This window comes from Helianthus annuus, chromosome 8 (assembly GCF_002127325.2).
Source record: "Helianthus annuus cultivar XRQ/B chromosome 8, HanXRQr2.0-SUNRISE, whole genome shotgun sequence".
NCBI lineage: Eukaryota > Viridiplantae > Streptophyta > Magnoliopsida > Asterales > Asteraceae > Helianthus > Helianthus annuus.
This window is the reverse complement of record NC_035440.2, coordinates 104,387,804-104,402,529: the sequence shown is the minus strand read 5'-3', so window position 1 is coordinate 104,402,529 and position 14,726 is coordinate 104,387,804. Positions and strand designations below refer to the sequence as shown.

At 41.1% G+C, this 14,726-nt stretch overlaps 1 protein-coding gene across 1 annotated transcript in view; it reads left to right on the top strand.

Annotated features, from left to right (window-relative positions):
* The first annotated feature begins 3,876 nt into the window (after positions 1-3,876).
* LOC118481023 overlaps positions 3,877-14,726 on the top strand; it is a 99,977-nt gene continuing 89,127 nt past the window's right edge. The window contains exons 1-5 of the mRNA XM_035976102.1: positions 3,877-3,977; positions 4,082-4,209; positions 4,665-4,731; positions 4,820-5,179; positions 5,268-5,357. Coding sequence (XP_035831995.1) covers positions 4,687-4,731; positions 4,820-5,179; positions 5,268-5,357 — 495 coding nt within the window. The 5' untranslated portion in view covers positions 3,877-3,977; positions 4,082-4,209; positions 4,665-4,686. The remainder of the gene's footprint in view (positions 3,978-4,081; positions 4,210-4,664; positions 4,732-4,819; positions 5,180-5,267; positions 5,358-14,726) is intronic.

The window sequence follows — 14,726 nt, the reverse complement described above, 5'->3', positions numbered from 1 at the left end:
AAATTACATGGGTTAAAAGTGTCAATATGTCAATTCTGACCTCTGAGTGGCCTTTTAACAAAACCAAGGCTTCGTAATATTCAAATATACTCCCGAGAATGTGTGATAAAAATTTCACGTGATTCCGAGATCGTTAAGCATGTTTTCCAAACTTTGGGCTAAAAGCGTCAACTTGATGAAACTTGCATTTACAAAGGAATTTAACGAACCCGAGTCTAACGAAGTTTGTTTATACCTACTTGGGCTCCAAGAATTAACTACAAGGGCCTTGGTTGACAAAAATGGAGTTAAAAAGGATTATAAACGAGCAGGGACTGAAATTGCCAGCTTTTAAAACTTGTTGGGCTGGTAACATGGGTGGTCGCCTAGCGCGACCATGGGACCATTTGTCGTCGCGCTACGCGACGGTCTTCAGTTAACAGCAAAGGTTTGCCAGGTGCGGGTTTGGCCTGTTACACCGCCTTACTTCGTTTATAACGACCTAGGGAGCTATAAGTCGGTTCAATTGAGTAGCTAGGACACCTGGGGTGATCCCAGGGCCTCCTAAAACACCTGGAAGCAATCAAGATCCATAGAAATCCCTATATAAGAGCACCTCCCCTTGTGTTCTTGACTCACACTTGCAACATTTCATTGTGGGACTTAATCTGGAGCTTCCAGCAGTAAGGAGAAGACTTTCAAGTGTAGAAAAGATTGCTAGGACCATTAGTAAGCCTCTAATTACTTGTTTAGTTATTTAATTTAGCTTAATTGCTTAAAAGTCAAACTTAGTGCTTAATCAGTTTGACTTTCGTTTTATTTACATGTGGCTTAACCACTGATCAAATTGAAAGTGGTTATGAAACCACATTAGTATAGGTGATTAACCCCTAAAAGGGTGTCTCCTAATTATCTCCTTTGACTGGTTAATTGTCGGGTCAAAGTAGTTTGACAAAAAGTCAAACTGGACAGAAATGACAAAAATGATTCTAATTAATAAATCAGAGGTTCTAAATTATATTATAACATTCTAATGACTTGGTAATGATTATATAAACATGTTTTATCAGTCCTAATCCGACAATTAATCATCTAAGGGCAGATTATAACCGAAAGTCGCAAAAGCTTGACTTTTGCTATGGCTTCCAGTTCTGACCCATTCAAGCTTATTTCTTCCATGTTTTAAGCTTCCATTAGGACCATACTACATTGTAGTATAACTCTCTGAAGTTATATTGCATGGTGCCTAATCGTTTGCCATTTATGCTCTTGATCGTAATTATGCTCATTAATGCCTAAAACGCCCTTTTTGCATAAAATCGAGATTTTTAGCAATGTGAATAAACTAAAACCTTTGCTACTGATATTTAGGCATGTCCCGAAAATTTGACATCAGTTTGGGGTCTAGAATGGGAGTTATGCTCAATAGCGTAAGTAAGGGACTTCTTAGTAATTAAAAAGCGTAATTAGCATAAGGCCCATCTAAACCCGATTTTTATTACCAAACTTTTTACCTACTGATGTTAAATAATATTTTGGGATTTTTAAAGATTTTTATTTATTTTTAAGCTGAAGTTAACATAGGATTATAGTCTAGTTTCGGTAATTACCAATTTTACCCTTTTCATGCATAAAATGAGTTTTACATAACTTTTTGAAACCAAACTTTTTGCTACTGATCCTAAATGATAAATGTATTATTTTGAACCCTATAAACTGACCAAAATATCAGATTTCCTATCTTTACCATATTAGCCCTTTAAATCGCATATTTAGCGTTTTTAGCACCTAGTATGGGTCAAAACTATATCTATCATATAAAACTCATAACCTACTGATGTTTTAAACTAATTTACGTAATATTACAGTAAGCTAATGTTTTAAACTCAGAAACTTATTTTAAACCCCTAAAAGCCTATGTAAAATTACCAAAATGCCCCTACGGTGCATAATTGGTTATAAAAGGTATATTTTCCATATATTAAGTATCCTACTGATATAACTCAATAAAATACATGTTTTTATTAATCTAATCAGACCTGGAACTCAGTTTTATAAATAAATTCTTTTATAAGCATCAAAATTACCAAAATGCCCTTTTGGGACTTATTTTGGTTTAAATTGCTTTTTGGGCATAAATGTTGATATACTACTGATATATTGACATATTATGAGCATAATAATGATTAAGACCTGTTTATAGTTTGTCCGGTTACCCGTTACGCATTTACGCGTTCGGATCGGTTTACGTGACTAGTTTACGTAAAATAGCCGAAACGGGCTTAACCTAGTTATTAAAACCTCATTTTCCAGAATGTATTTAGTTTACCCATATTATACAAGTATCCAAGCTTGTCGGGTCTAAATCACATTCTATCCCGGTCTCCGTTTAATCTACCGGTTAGGTCCGTAAGGTTTCTTTCTAGCTAGTTGGTCTAAGTCTCCGACTTAAGTAAAGACCCATTAGCATCCTAATAGATAATTAAACCTTCTATACAGATTTATAGCTTCCGGTAAAAAGTATCTTTCAAGAATCTTAGGAATTTACTGCTACATCAGGTAAATACTTTTAACTTATTTTCCCTATACGGGCTTGGGATACGGTATATTAATACCGCTTGGTCGGGTATGGGATTATTATGTCGGATTGTGATTTAATAAATCCGCATAACCCGTTTTAATCTGTATTGTTTGATAACATAAACATTTGGGGGTTAACGACCGTGTCCTGGATATCCTTGGCTCATTTAAGTTATTAATGGCCACGACCCATGCACGGGGTGCAGGCATGCACCCGACAGATGCAAATGCTAAATATTATTTTACCCACAAGTTGGGGATAACTCCTTTGTGGGTTCTATAAGTGGTGAGTCAGTTAATCATGTCCGGCTTACAAACCGGCCCCACATGTATGACAAGCATGTAAAACTGTATACAAGATTTTAATAAGATTGTCCCAAGTTATAAAAGATTTGTGCCTTGTGCATCTAAACCAATTTTCTTAAATGTTTTCAAAACGAGTCAGTTAAATTGTATTTACCAGTGTATACTGACGTATTTTCCTAAAGATTGATTTGACAGGTACTTATCGAAATAGGCTGGAGCTATAGGGTGTTGTAGAGGATCTTGCAAATCCCATAGATACCCTGAGTCTGTAGTTTTTGTTTCTTTGTACTTTATGATCCGCCTGTGGATCTTATTACATTCCAGTCTGTATTTTCTTGTATTCGAACATCGACAGACAGTATGGTTTGTAATAGTTTATTTACCCAGCCTTCCGCTGTGCTATATTATTGTGTGTGTTGACAATGATGATATCAACTACGTCACGATACTCCCCACCGGGCCCACCGGTAATACGTGGAATATTGGGGTGTGACACACTATTTCCTACACAACCTATGGACTTGGAACCAAACCCTGTAGACCAAATCCCAATGCATGATTTTGACCCAGCAGAAATACCTAGAGTACCAGCGCTCCATCCCCCAGACTATGATCCATGGTTTGATGACCATAGAGATTATGAACAACGCTACCTGATACCAGACGAACCCACGCCAAACCTAGCAGCCTACCCAAACCTGGACCCCCTGGACCCATATTATGATAATGACCAATTCATCAGGGAAATCCTAGAGAACCCTTACCCACCTGAGGAACCCACGCCCCAGTTCCCAAACCCAATACCAGTACCCGCACCACCCATGAGCACTAAAAATGTGCAAGAACTCCGAACCTTTGGTGAGGAGATTTTAGAAGGAAGTGAAAGGATGAGGCAGATAGGGGAACGACTCGTCTGGAAATATGACGAGCGTAATATGGACTTTTGGATAAACCCCTATTAGTAATAGTAATAATAATAATAATCTATTATATATAATAAACATAAAGATTTGGGCTGATGTGGCAGTCAATTAGAGCATCTAGATTTTACTTTTGGCGGGAAAACGAAATTTGGTCTAAATGGTTCACGCGGATCTTCATTCATCGATTTGGTACCCGATTTTTCGGATCCTATATAACCCGTTTATATTTCTTTATTTCTTTTCACAACCGGATTTTGATCATTACTTTTCTCCCTATTTTCTTTATATGTCAGAAAAATCTTGGTAATCTAATAACCTTTATGTCCAATCTTCCATCGATACTCTCATATCAACTCTCTTCCATCCCAATCTTGAAACGGCGATACAATCTTTAGATCATATTCAGATTTAGTTTTTGAAGGTACTCAACTTACAGTCATTTAGTGTATATGATGTTTATCTTTTGGTCTTCATGTTCTTCATAGTAGTGTTTTTTTTTTTTTTGAATATCATCTTTTAATCATATTTTGTTGATTTCATCCCAAATATATGTTTTCTTTTACAAACCTTATTTTCTTTGAAGTTGTAGTTTTAGTGTTGTTCAGTTTAATGAAAATTTTTTGACTTACTGTTTGTCGATTTATTTTTTCAGAATAGGGGTTTTTTATCCGAATGATAATTTGCTCTATTTTGTATTATGATTTTTTGTTTTTTATGATTTTAGGGTTTTTAGTTTTCCTGTTTCTATGAATGTTGTATGGTTAACTTTTAGGGTTTTTTTGGTACATTGGTCATACTTTTCATATGTTTACATACTATAGGGATATTTATTGTGATCAGATGTTTTTGGTATGAATGTTATAGTGCTTCTTTCAGGATCAACATTACAAACGCAATAATGTCTTTTTACAAGTCAATGTCTGCACTTACCAGAGATTTTTTGGTACTCTCATCTTCATTGATGTTCAGTTATTTTTTTAATATTTATTTTATTTATTTAACATTTATTTATATTTTTATGTATTCTGAAGGTTATACCTCTTCATTTTTCAAAGATATGGTTATCTTCTGCTGTTGGTGATAATATGGTAGTCATAAAGAGTATCAACGAAAAGGTGTGGAATGTTAATTTCTCCAAGAACAATGGTACCTTTGCCTTTACAGAAGGATGGTCAAAGGTTGTATGTGACCTTTCTTTATCTGATGGTTGTATACTTCTTTTCAAGCAAGTTAATCCGTATAATTATATACTCACACCTTTTTTCAAGGAAACACCTTATCCACTATGTGATCCAGGCATCTCTTTGTTTCTATCCATCTCATCTTTGCCGAATAGGAATTACATAGAGTCGTTCTGTCATGTTTTCAATGATCAAAGTGTTAATACACTGGTATGTTTAAAACCTTATTTTTAGTACATAATGTATACTTTTTATTTTATATTTACACTATTAATTTTAATATTTTTTTGTTTTTTAGCTTCTTCCTACGTTTGTTGTTAAAAACACTATTGGTGTTGGTAAACTTAGAAGACCAATGAAGGTTCATCTAAATTCATGGGACTCTTTTGTCACACCCCAACCGATGGCGGAATCATCGGGGCGCGGCACTGAGCGAAACAGATTGTTCAGAAGTTTCCACAACAACTATCATACAATTCAGTTATATAACACGTCCCATACCGTGTCCCAAATAATAACAAGTTATCATAGAAATCAACCAAACAATATGGGAACTGTTTCGACAACTCAAATTCTTAATTATTACAGACCGAATGTAAATATTGTTTTAAGACCTCTAGACGGCTATCCATAAATCTTACTGACTACAGGTGCCAGTACAAGATCTACAGATAATTATGGCCCTGGAACAGGTACGTGGACACTGTCCTAAGGTCACAGGCTCCTAGAAGTTTATTATTGCCTCGCTTCCCTAGCACGCTAGTAGCTTAAACACCTGTCACATACGTTAAAATAAAAGTCAATACATATAATGTAAAGGTGAGTACACAAGTTTGATATAGCATATAGAGTTCGAATAGTTTACGCATAACCAAGCACGTACACAAGGGCAAACGATGCATGTAAATTATCAACATGGGACCATCGATACCAACGACTTCGGGTTGACTGTCCGAGACAGTTCGCAATACATGATTACCACCGTAATCCATGCAAGTAATTGTCCTTAGCAACCCCCGTGGGAACGGGTGCTGAGTCCAAACTATAGTACTATGTTGCTAAAGCAGGTAGATAGCACTCCACGTGTAAACATAATAAACAGCAATCATTTAGACAAGTAATACATGCAAGTAGGTTAGCGTTCAAATAGTTGTGTTGTTTGTGAATTTGATAGATTACGTATGTAACACCCAAAAGTGCTGAAAGCAAAAAGGGATCGAGTATACTCACAGTGGTTGATCGTGGATTGAAGGGAGCACTGAGAATAGGTTAGCCTGAATAGTTCGATAACACAACGATGAGTAACGCGGAAAAAAGTAAACAATGTACTTGGATCGAGTGGGCCATTCGATCGGACAGCAGTTCGATCGAGTGGGCTGTTCGATTGGTTTGAAAGTCCGTTCGAACATCCATTCGATCGGCTGGCTGGCTCGATCGGCTGGTTTCTTCAAGTGGATTGTTTCTTCCTTTGATGTGAAGGATGTGTTTGTGTATGATGGTTTGTACTACCTTTCAGGTTGGTCGATCGAACTGCTGTTCGATCGGTTAGCCCAACCGATCGGTTAGCATTGCAGACTTGGCAAGATGTCACTCGATCGGTTAGCATGCTCGATCGGGTGACATTCTAATGTTTCAAAAAAGTCTAAGTGTTTTAAGGTATAGTATCTCATGATCCGAGTAGTAATGATTACAATCGAGTGGCGTAGTCGATCGAACAGTACCTCGTCAACACTACTCTTCATGAGTTTGGTGGGTTTAAGTGCTAGTCGATCGGTTAGCCTAACCGATCGGCTGGCATAGTCGTTCGGTTGGGCTGTTCGATCGAACAGCCTAGCCGTTCGGCCAGCTTCTCGATTTGTTTAACCTTTCACCTAACACTTGGTTATTCCCGTTAATTGTTGATGTTTTAGAGATATTTTGACTACGAGTTGAACCACAAAGCTGAAGTCCCTACTTAGTCTACTGACTCGAGCAAGAATCACCCAAACTCGGTCAGAGACGGTTTGGAACCCAAGTTTAACGTTTAACCCGAAATCGGTATATCTCTCGGTAGAACCCGAATCTTGAACCATGTGTTTGTTTAGATTGGTTTGTAAATCGGTTCAAGTCTCGTTTTCACCCTTTTTGAGTGTAAAAGAGTTGAAAGATAGATGAAAACCCATCTTCCAATCCTTTTCCACCGTGAAATGTTAAGATCTTTGGAAGATTTTAGGTTATTTATATGGAAATCGGTTAGATCTAGCTTATTCATGGTTGAATGAAGTCAAGAACATGAAGTTCTTGATGAACACCAAGAACACCATGATGACATCACTCAAGAACACCTAGATCTTGGTGATTTCATGGATGAAATTCAGATTTTGAAAGATAGAAAGATGGAGAATCGATTAATGAGCAAAAACGTACAAAGATTAGAGCGAAATACTTACCGGTTTGAGAGATATCTGGGATTTAGTGAGAAGAAGAGGCTGGTCGGTCAGAGCTTTTCCAAAAGTGGAAAGTTTGACAAGGACAGCCCTATTTATAGGCTTCCAAAAGAGGAAAGGGTCAGCTGATCGAACAGCATCCCTGATCGAGCAGCTGTCCGATCGAACAACCTGTTCGATCGGCTAGCCTGTTCGATCAGGTTGCCCTGTCCGATCGGCTTGCCTGGTTTTTGAGTGTTTCGCGATGATTTTTGATATTTCGAGTTCGATGAATGATGATTTGAGTATGTTAGAATTCCTAATCAAATTACTTTTAGTTCCAACTACTATATCTAACATACAAGCATCCTTACCACCATTTCGGGTTTGATTTCCATTGAGTTTGATTCACCTTTGAGTCTTGATTGATTTGATTGATTCACCACACACTATAACATAAAAGTAAACATGCACAAGTAACACATAAGGCACACACACACTTATAAAAGCATTAAAATCCCCACACTTGAGTTTGATGATTGATTCGATTAGCTTGATTATTGATTGACTAGCTTTATTGCGTTGTTACTTCCTATCATTCACAGTCGGTCGTTGATTCACAGCTCGATTATCGGTCGATTAGTTTGATTATACAACACTTACTCCAAATAATACGAAAATCAAAATGAAACTAAAATGAAATTAATCTTTATTAATCTTTAATTCCAATAACAGTCAACACTTGACTTTGACTTTGACTTTTGGAAAACACGGGGTGTTACAGTCTCCCCTCCTTTAGGGAATTTCGTCCCGAAATTAGGCCGAGAACCGTACATCGCCGTGTGATTTTACCTATTTGATGCTTCAGATCTATCTGAATAACTGCGGGTACTTGGCCTTCATGTCACTTTCGAGTTCCCAAGTGAACTCTGCGCCTCGTTTGCCTTCCCATCGTACTTTTACAATAGGAATGCGAGAGCGTCTGAGTTGCTTGGTCTGTCGGTCCATGATTTCGACAGGCTTTTCCACGAAGTGTAGCGTCTCATTGACCTGAAGATCGTCGAGTGGTATTATTGCGTCGTGATCGGCTACGCATTTTCGAAGATTTGAAATATGGAAAGTCGGGTGGACATTGCTGAGTTCCTCCGGTAATTCGAGTTTGTAGGCAACCTTACCGATCCTTTCCAGAATCTTAAAAGGTCCAACAAATCGAGGCGCAAGTTTCCCTCTTTTGCCGAATCGGACTACTCCCTTCCAAGGTGATACCTTTAGGAGCACGTAGTCGCCAACTGCAAATTCGCGGGGCCTGCGTCGTTTATCGGCGTACATCTTTTGTCTGTCCCGGGCCTTTACCAAATTTTCCCTTATCTGGTGGATCTTGTCAGTCGTTTCTTGCAGAATCTCGGGTCCAGTCAATTGTGAATGACCGACCTCGTGCCATACAATAGGCGAGCGACATCTCCTACCATACAAGGCTTCGAAAGGTGCCATTTCGATGCTGGAGTGATAGCTATTATTGTACGAAAATTCGACTAACGGTAGGTGTTTGCTCCAACTTCCACCAAAATCGATAACACACGCACGGAGCATGTCTTCAATAGTACGAATCGTTCTTTCCGTCTGCCCGTCGGTTTGCGGGTGAAATGCGGTACTCAAATTCAGCGTCGTACCAAGAGCTGCTTGAAAAGTTTCCCACAATCTCGATGTAAACCGAGCGTCGCGATCCGAAATGATGTCTCGAGGTGTACCATGATTCTTAATGATCTCGTCGGTGTAGATTTGGGCTAGTTTGGCCACCTTGTAGTCTTCTCGTATTGGCAAAAAGTGGGCTGATTTGGTTAGACGGTCGACTATAACCCAAATACTGTCGTGACCTGATGGCGTGGTCGGAAGCTTAGTTATGAAATCCATAGCTATACTTTCCCACTTCCATACGGGTATCGGCGGTTGTTCGAGTAAGCCTGAAGGTCTTTGGTGTTCAGCCTTGACTCTTGCACAAGTTAAACAGCTACCAACATATAGAGCAATATCCCTTTTCATCCCAGGCCACCAGTACTTGTAGCGAAGGTCCTGGTACATTTTGTCCGCACCGGGATGAATGGAATATCGGGATTTGTGGGCTTCGTTCATGATGATCTTTCGCAAATCTGTCCTCCTCGGTACCCAGATTCGGTCCAGATAATAGAATATCCCGTTGGCTTTGCTCACGAGCTGAGTTCCATCGTGATAGATTCGTTCTTTCTTCAACGTACGCTCGTTAAAGCAAGCGTGTTGTGCTTCGCGGATGAGAGCTTCGAGGTTATACTGAGCCTGGATGTTTCGAACACCTATCACGTAATTCTTTCTGCTGAGAGCGTCTGCAACTACATTCGCCTTGCCTGGGTGATAACGGATCTCACAGTCGTAGTCATTGAGAAGTTCTACCCATCGGCGTTGACGCATATTGAGTTCTCTCTGGTTAAAGATATGTTGTAGGCTCTTGTGATCGGTGAAGATCGTACACTTGGTACCATACAGGTAGTGTCGCCAAATCTTTAAGGCAAAGACAATTGCGCCTAGCTCGAGGTCATGGGTCGTATAGTTTTTCTCGTGGATCTTGAGCTGTCGAGATGCGTAAGCTATAACCTTGTCTCGTTGCATGAGAACACAGCCAAGTCCAAGGTTTGAAGCATCACAGTAGACAACGAAGTCATCGCTTCCGTCCGGCAGTGTAAGAACTGGTGCATGGCACAGCATGTGTTTGAGGGTTTGGAATGCAGTCTCCTGCGCGGCTCCCCACACAAAAGGCTTGTCTTTATGGGTAAGGGAGGTAAGCGGTACAGCAATCTTTGAGAATCCTTCGATGAATCGCCGGTAGTAACCAGCTAATCCGAGAAAAGAGCGAACTTCAGACGGATTCTTTGGCGTAACCCATCCCTTGACTGCCTCAATCTTTGTAGGATCAACGTGTATACCCCGACTATTCACAATGTGACCCAGAAATTGCACCTCCTCCAACCAGAACTCACACTTGGAGAATTTGGCGTAGAGTTGGTTTCCCTGAAGCAACTCGAGAACCAATCGCAGATGCTGCGCATGTTCGGCCCTCGATCTGGAATAGATCAGGACATCGTCGATAAATACAATGACGAAACGATCCAAGAACGGTTTACACACGCGATTCATCAGATCCATAAAGACCGCGGGTGCGTTGGTCAAACCAAAAGGCATGACAACAAATTCGTAGTGGCCGTATCGGGTTCGAAAAGCGGTTTTGGGTATGTCTTCCTCTTGAATCCGCAACTGATGGTAGCCTGAACGTAGATCAATCTTGGAGAAACACTGAGCACCTTGTAGTTGGTCAAACAGGTCATCGATTCTTGGTAAGGGGTATCGGTTCTTGATGGTCAGCTTGTTCAATTCCCGGTAATCGATGCACATTCGGAACGACCCGTCCTTCTTTTTGACGAAAAGGACTGGTGCGCCCCATGGAGATGTGCTCGGGCGAATGAAGCCTTTTTCAAGTAACTCTTGAAGTTGGTTTGAGAGTTCTCGCATCTCAGATGGAGCGAGTCGATACGGAGCTTTGGCCACTGGGTTGGCTCCTGGAATAAGGTCGATTCGAAAGTCGATATCACGACTAGGAGGTAATCCAGGAAGATCATCAGGGAACACCTGAGGAAATTCTCGGACAACAGGAACATCCTTGACTTCAACTTTCTTTTTCTTGTCCGTCTCTGCTACAACAATGTTGGCCAAGAAGGCTCGATATTCCTTGCGGAGATATTTGCGAGCTTGAAGACAGGACATGAGCTTGAGATCTTTCGCAGTAGTTTCACCGTACACACATAGAATATCACCACTAGCTAGCACAAAACGAATCATCTTATCGGAACACACAACTTCAGCACGGTTTTCACGAAGAAAGTCCATGCCTACTATGACATCGAAACTTCCGAGTTGCATTGGAATGAGATTAATCGGGAATACATGATTGTTGAGCTTGAGAGTACAATCACGGAGCACAGAATTTACAGCAATGGTTCTTCCGGTAGCGACTTCTACTTCGAAGGGTGTCGAAAGATAAGAGCGCTTACGTCTAAGAAGCTTCTCAAATTCAAATGACACAAAGCAGTTATCGGCTCCAGTATCAAACAAACATGATGCATATATACCATTCACAAGGAACGTACCATTGACCACGTTGTTGTCAGCTTGAGCCTGACGTGCATTGATGTTGAAAGTTCTGGCGTGAGCTGCTTGCTGTTGAGGCTGTTGTTGTTGCTGGGGTTGTTGGGCTTCTTGTTTCACTACCCTGTTCGGGCACCGGTTTGCGAAGTGGTTGGGGTCACCACATGCAAAGCAGGTCCGAACATTGTTTGCCGGGGCCTGTGCAGCTTGAGGAGCTTGAGGAGCAGGGAGTAGAGCTTGGTTGGCAGTGACTTGGGCTTGAACTTGGCGGGGACCATAGCGGCAACTCGCAGTGAAATGCCCGTAAACGTTGCAGTGGGCACAAAATCGGCAGGCCACACCCACTGGGTGATGATAAGAACATGTAGCACAGAGTGGGTGGGGGCCGGTGTACGCACGCTTCGCTGGCGGCGCATTGATCACTGGCGCAGTGCGCTGTGTTTGTTGCTGTTGTGGCGGTACTGACTGAAGAGGAGCAGCATTGGTTGCGGCGGCGCAATTCTTGTTCTTCTTTCTTCTCCTCGAGGACTTGGAGACTTGAGCAGTAGGGTTGTCGGTTGATGCGGCGGTGACTTGATGCAGGGGCTTGACTTGCTTATCCCAGAAACCAGCCTTCACCCGCTTGTCATTAATCTCAGCGGCGAGTAGGTAGGTTTCCTCGATCGTTGCGGGCTTGGAGGCGTGAACAAAATCTGCGACACAATCCGGAAGAGCACGGATGTATTTCTTGATGGTCATGTCAGAAGTCTTGACCTGGTCGGGACATATGATACTCAATTGCTTGAAACGGGCGGTGAGACCAGCATTGTCTCCCTCCTTTTGCTTGATACCCCAGAACTCATCCTCCAACTTTTGGCGTTCGTGGGGAGGACAGAACTCGTCCATCATGATCGCTTTCAATTCCTTCCACGTCAGCTCGTATGCAGCGTCGTTCCCGCGCTTGTTCCTTTCTGCGGTCCACCAGTCCAAAGCTCGCGACTGGAAGACACCGGTAGCATTGAGAGTACGGAGGTGATCTGGGCATCCGCTTTGACGAAGGGTGACTTCTACCGAGTCAAACCAATGAAACAGAGCCGTAGGGCCATCTTCACCGGTAAATTCTTTTGGCCCACATGCCTTGAATTGTTTGAAGCTAAAAGTTGCTTTGTTGGAGTCTTTGGGCGTGAGGGTTCGGGATTCCTCAGATGACTTGCTTGCGTTCTCGAACACATCACTGACGGCTTTTGCCACAGTCTTAGAGATGATAGCAGCCAGACGTCGATCTCTTTTCTCCTGGCGGGTAAGACGCGAGTGTGATCTAGGTTGTCCAGATGACGACATGGTCTGCAATAGACATCGTCACAGGCTCAACACAACGAATTCGAGTCTCACACGTTCTTAGATCTCTAAAGCTTAGAATCACGTCGCATCTCTCGCCACGTAACACATATAATCACATAAGCACATAGTCACAGAGGCACATAAGCACAGAAGCAATCAGGGCACATAAGCAATTAAGCAAGTAGAGCACTTAATTTCCTAAACACGTACACATTTTTATCACAGAGGCGGTCAGAAAACAGAAACCTATAACCACAAGTCGAGTGCCGTTCGTTTTGCGTATCGGATAGCATCACATTGTATCGTCTAACTTAGTCGTATAGCGTAGCATAGCACACTGGTTTCGTTTAGATCACATCAACAGGGATTTGAATCGAGATAGGATAGCAACAAAGTCACGCAGATTGATAACAAATGGAGTAACCAACAAATCTTAAAACACGTAAACAGGTAAATCACATAAAATCAACGAAGCAATACGCAAAATCGGGAAAATGGATTGTCTGCGGCTACTAGACTTTGACTAACCATGGCAATTTAACTATTCACAGTTGACTTGTCGTCACTTTCGACTCTAGGGGACATGTTTCTGCCTCGATTCTTGGGCATTATGCATGCACATTCTAGGCCTTACTCGTGAGTTCAGGTCGTTGGAGTCCGTCAATTGCCTTGGCGAGATAAAATAAAGTTGGAATAACTGCCAAGGTTAGGGTTTCACCCCTAGCTTAGCAATTTCTTCCTTGTTTTTAGAAAATTTAGAGGAAAGTTTTCATCAAATTACGGGTTTCAGCCCTAATTTGGTATAATTCTCCCCCGTTTGTTGATAGAAAATCGCACAAATAGTTGGCAAATATTCGTAATTTAGGCAGGAATTTGCGGGTTTCACTCCTAATCCCGTCCAAATTACAAAATTTGGCTCGGAGTTCGGATGTAATGATAGAATAGAAGGAATAACATAAAATAAGCACATAAACTTGGTCTCTTGGTTCCTAACTATAGTCTAGGTCTCTAAGACAGCGATCCGGACTAGATCGTGTCTAACCTAATTCCCTATAGTTATGGCTCTGATACCAATCTGTCACACCCCAACCGATGGCGGAATCATCGGGGCGCGGCACTGAGCGAAACAGATTGTTCAGAAGTTTCCACAACAACTATCATACAATTCAGTTATATAACACGTCCCATACCGTGTCCCAAATAATAACAAGTTATCATAGAAATCAACCAAACAATATGGGAACTGTTTCGACAACTCAAATTCTTAATTATTACAGACCGAATGTAAATATTGTTTTAAGACCTCTAGACGGCTATCCATAAATCTTACTGACTACAGGTGCCAGTACAAGATCTACAGATAATTATGGCCCTGGAACAGGTACGTGGACACTGTCCTAAGGTCACAGGCTCCTAGAAGTTTATTATTGCCTCGCTTCCCTAGCACGCTAGTAGCTTAAACACCTGTCACATACGTTAAAATAAAAGTCAATACATATAATGTAAAGGTGAGTACACAAGTTTGATATAGCATATAGAGTTCGAATAGTTTACGCATAACCAAGCACGTACACAAGGGCAAACGATGCATGTAAATTATCAACATGGGACCATCGATACCAACGACTTCGGGTTGACTGTCCGAGACAGTTCGCAATACATGATTACCACCGTAATCCATGCAAGTAATTGTCCTTAGCAACCCCCGTGGGAACGGGTGCTGAGTCCAAACTATAGTACTATGTTGCTAAAGCAGGTAGATAGCACTCCACGTGTAAACATAATAAACAGCAATCATTTAGACAAGTAATACATGCAAGTAGGTTAGCGTTCAAATAGTTGTGTTGTTTGTGAATTTGATA